This window comes from Chrysemys picta, chromosome 4, assembly GCF_011386835.1.
Source record: "Chrysemys picta bellii isolate R12L10 chromosome 4, ASM1138683v2, whole genome shotgun sequence".
Lineage (NCBI taxonomy): Eukaryota > Metazoa > Chordata > Testudines > Emydidae > Chrysemys > Chrysemys picta.
Window position 1 is genome coordinate 11,626,790 of NC_088794.1, and position 4,031 is coordinate 11,630,820.

Here is a 4,031-nt window from a genome sequence, read left to right on the forward strand (position 1 = left end):
TGCTTATCTGCAGGGACGCCCTGAGCCAGTGCGGCCTGAGAGTGGGCTGGTGATGGGGGGGAGGGGGGGCTGACAGCAGCGTTCCTCAATCCCGACCCACAGCTCCTGCTAGCCGGCCTTACAGTCAGGGTCTTCCTAAAGCGGGTCCCCGAGTGGGAGCCCAGCTCTCTGCTACCATCAGCAGGGGGGTGAATCCAGGACCCCCTATGGTCTATGGGGAGTTGGGGGAACTTTGTAGACAGCTCGTTTGTAAACTCCTCCGATGGCCCCTAGAGGGTGACATGGGGCAGCTGGTGGGTCAGAGCCCAGGCTGGGTGTGGGGATGTTGCAAGCTGTGGGGTGCGGGGGGGGGGTGTGGAGAATAAGGGGCTGGGAGTTGATAGTGGCTCTTTCCACATCTCCAGCCTCCTGCTCCAGAGCTATATAAGGGGCTGGGATGGCTGGAGCCGTTGGAGCTCGCTGAGGACCCACAGCCATCACAGAGGTGAGGGGGTTCTCTGGTGACCCCAGGGGCTATGGGTGGTGATGGGGAGCCGCTCCAGAGTGGGGTCGCTCGGTCAGGACCTGGCTCTCACAGCAGCCAGTGCTGGATGCCTTGGGAAAGTGACTGCCATAATTCACCTTTCTGTGGCAGGGGCAGATCCCTGCCTGACCCTGGGGGCTGTTCAGCTCCTGCCCTGGAGCCTGAGGTCATGAGGCCTCACTGTTGGCCCCTGAGGCTGCTCTGATGCCCAGAAAGTCCTGGCACTGCTCAGCGCTCTCGGCCCCTTGTATCCTGTGGCAGGGAGTTCCACAGACTAACAGCACATGCTGGGTTCTCTCTGCCACCTTCTGTCCATAGTCAATGGATGCCCACAGCCCGTTGTCCCTGTGTTACAGGGCAGGTGAGTGACAGCTCACCTGTCTCCCCCGAGCTGAGCCAAGGCCCTGGGCTCACTTCTTCACCCTTGCTTGGCCCAGCCCTACCTTTGCTGGGAAAGGCTGCATTGGTTGGAGGGTGGTCATCAGCCCAGCGGAGTTTGGTGGTAGGTCAGGGTGCAGTGGCAGGAGGTCCCTAGGTGCAGGGCGGGGGGGTGGGGATCAGTTTGAGCTAAATGGAAGGAGGGGGATGGGCTCTAGGCAGGAGGGTCGGTATGGGCTCAGTGACTGTGGGGAGTTTGGACGGGGGGTGTCAATCTGTCTCTCTCTCACAGTGGTTTGCCATCCCAGGTCTGCCCGAGATGAAGCTGTTCCTGGTCCTGGCACTTGCCCTGCTGGGGGCCGTCTCTACTCACCAGCTCCGTAAGTCCTGAGTCCCAAGTCCCCGTGGCTACAGCCCCTCCCCCACGCTGTGGGGAGCCTGACCCACAGCCACTGCCCCCAGTGGGAACCTCCACACCCCCAGCAGACACTGCATAGACCCCATGGGCTTGGGTCAGACCCCAGCAAGCACAGTACAGGGCTCCGTTACCCCAGACCTGTGCTCTCACTGACCCCAGCCCCACTCTGTTCCGGCCACCTGGGGCCCCTGCCCCCAGTAACCTTGCACCTCACTGCAGCCCGGACACCAGGGTCCCCTAGCCCCCCAATAATCCTATGACCCTCTCCATCCGGAACACCAGGGTCCCCTGGCCCACCAGTGACACCCTGACCCTCTATCCCGGACACCTGTGTCCCTGGCCACTAGATTTGCTCCCACCTCCAAGGATTGTTTGGGATCTGGGCTGCGTCTTGCAGCTGGAAGGGCCAACTGGTGTCTCTCGCACCCAGCCTCAGATGAGGGCGCCCCGGAGCAGGAGGTACCAGCCGAGCAGGGCGAGGAGGAGCCCGGGGAGCCGGAGCACCATGCCCCACAGAGAGCGAGAGCTTCAGGGTGATAGTGCCTGGCCAGGAGGGCCACACCTGTCGCTATGTGTTTGTGAACCGTTGCCTGACATTTCGGGGAGCCCAGGTGAGTGACGAAGGGGCACAGGTGGTGGGGAGGACTCGCAGATGGGTCAGGAAGTGGGGTGGGAGAACCATGGGGTTAGAGAATGGCACATGGGGGCAGTGGAGGGGGTACACGGGTGACGGGGGGCCCATGGGGACAGTGGAGGGGATGTGGGGGGCAGTGGAGGGGCAGTAGATAGTGGTAGGGTGGTGGAGGCAGCATAGGGGCAGTGGAGGGGCTGAAGGGGTGACACAGGGGCATAGAGGCAGTGGATGGCGCATCGGGTGGTAGTTGGTGGATGACCCATGTCTCCCTCCCCTCTCCCCACAGCATGTGTGTGCCCGTTGCTACCGCGGCCGCCTGGCCTCCATCCACAACTATGCAACCAACCAGCGCCTGAGATGCACGGTGCGTGCCCGCACCAACCGGGCCCAGGTGTGGATTGGAGGCATCACCTCCGGCAGGGTAAGGAGAGTGTCTGGCCCTGCTGCCCCCCATTCCCCCACTGCCTGGGCCTGGCCCAGAACCCCCCCCCCCCCCCGCCCCCGACTCCCTCATCAGGGCCCTGCCAGCTCTGAGGCTGGCCTCCCCTCCAGTGCAGAGCGGACAGCGGGATCCATCCCCCGCTGCGGCTCAGTGTGTCCTCAGCCGGGACTCTACTCAGGGCTGCCCCAGACCATCCCCTGCTTGCTCCCTGGGAGGTGGGCCTGGGGCGGCTCAGGCGTGGGTCCAGCTGACCCCGGATGGCTGGGAGTCTTTTTGGGGCCCGTTGCCAGGGCAGAGGCTGGTGCCAGCACGTGTTGGGTACATCCTGCCCTAGGGCCTGACCCCCATCCCAGCAAATCCAGAGCCCCTTGTTATGACCCCCAGCCACCACCCGGCTCCAGTGCATGAACAGCTCCTGGCCCCAGCCCAAGCGATGGCCCCGGCCCCTCAGAGGTGGGGGTAGGAGGTTCCCCACGGCCCCCCTGCAGATGGGACAGCACTGATCCTAACCCAGCCCCTTCCCTCACAGTACCCGTGTCTGCGCGCCCACTGGGTCGACCGCAGTCCCTGGAACTACTCCAACTGGGCCAGAGGGAACCCCTGCCGCACTAGGCCAATGTGTGTCGCCATGTGCCCTGCAGGTGAGGAGCCCCCCCTGCCGGGGGGCGGGGACAGGGCAGAGATGGGGATCTATTCACTGCTTGAGGGAACAAGAGCCCTGGGGCAGGGGAACCGGGGACCTGTGGGCAGGGGATCTGGGGTTCATTGGGCCCTGGAACAGGGGATCCAAGAGCAGGTGGGCCTGTGGGGTGTGGGACGGGGGAGCCGAGGGTAGGTGGGCCTGTGGGGTGTGGGACGGGGGAGCCGAGGGTAGGTGGGCCTGTGGGGTGTGGGACAGGGGATCCGAGGGTAGGTGGGGCTGTGGGTGTGGGACAGGGGATCTGGTGTTAGTGGGGATACGGGGGTCTGGGGCAAGGGATCCGGGGTTCCCTGGGGGCTGCATTCCAGGTGTCAGTCAGGAGGGCACTAACCCCTCTCTCTCTGCCAGGTGGTCAATGGAGAAGTGTGAGTTGCGGGGCTAGAATGCCCTTTATCTGTCAGTACTGAGGGGGCTGCTCCCCCCACGGGGCCCCGCTGCCCCCACCGCTCTGCTGGCCTGAGACTCCCCGCTCCGCCCTGCCGGGGGCTCCCCTGCTCCCTGGACTCGACTCTGCTCCTGGCCCTGCCGCAGCTCGCCGGGGGGGCAGCCCCCCCCCCCGCTCATTGCCTGTGATTCCCTGCAATAAAAAGTACTTCACTCATCACCCCCGGGTGTCGCTCCTTCCTGCCCCAGGACACTGAGGGCCCTGCACGCTCCATGGGGCTGGGCCGGTGGCGGGCGGGCGCGGAGGGAGGGGGGGGGGCAGACAAAAGGTGGCCGGGGGGGGGGGAGGGGGCTGGGGGTTACCCCCACCCAGGGATGGAGTCAAGAGTGGGAGTTGATGCTATTACAGAGCCCACTAGCGGGGACCATGTCCAGTTCTGGGGTTCCCCTGCCCCTGGGACATTCCCAGCAAGCCAAGGGCTAAGAAACGCCCAACCACAACGGAGCTGAGAGCTGCAGCCTCCCTGTAACGGTGCTGCCTTTGGCGGGACA

The 4,031-nt window shown here is 64.8% G+C and overlaps 1 protein-coding gene across 1 annotated transcript; it reads left to right on the forward strand.

The window, feature by feature from the left end:
- The first annotated feature begins 405 nt into the window (after positions 1-405).
- LOC112061596 (eosinophil granule major basic protein 1-like) lies at positions 406-3,699 on the forward strand. The gene is given in 7 exon segments (XM_065591369.1): positions 406-484; positions 1,194-1,281; positions 1,756-1,818; positions 1,821-1,930; positions 2,240-2,374; positions 2,925-3,036; positions 3,444-3,699. Coding segments are annotated over 6 exon segments (540 nt in total). The 5' UTR covers positions 406-484; positions 1,194-1,220; the 3' UTR covers positions 3,503-3,699.
- The last annotated feature ends 332 nt before the right edge of the window (positions 3,700-4,031 follow it).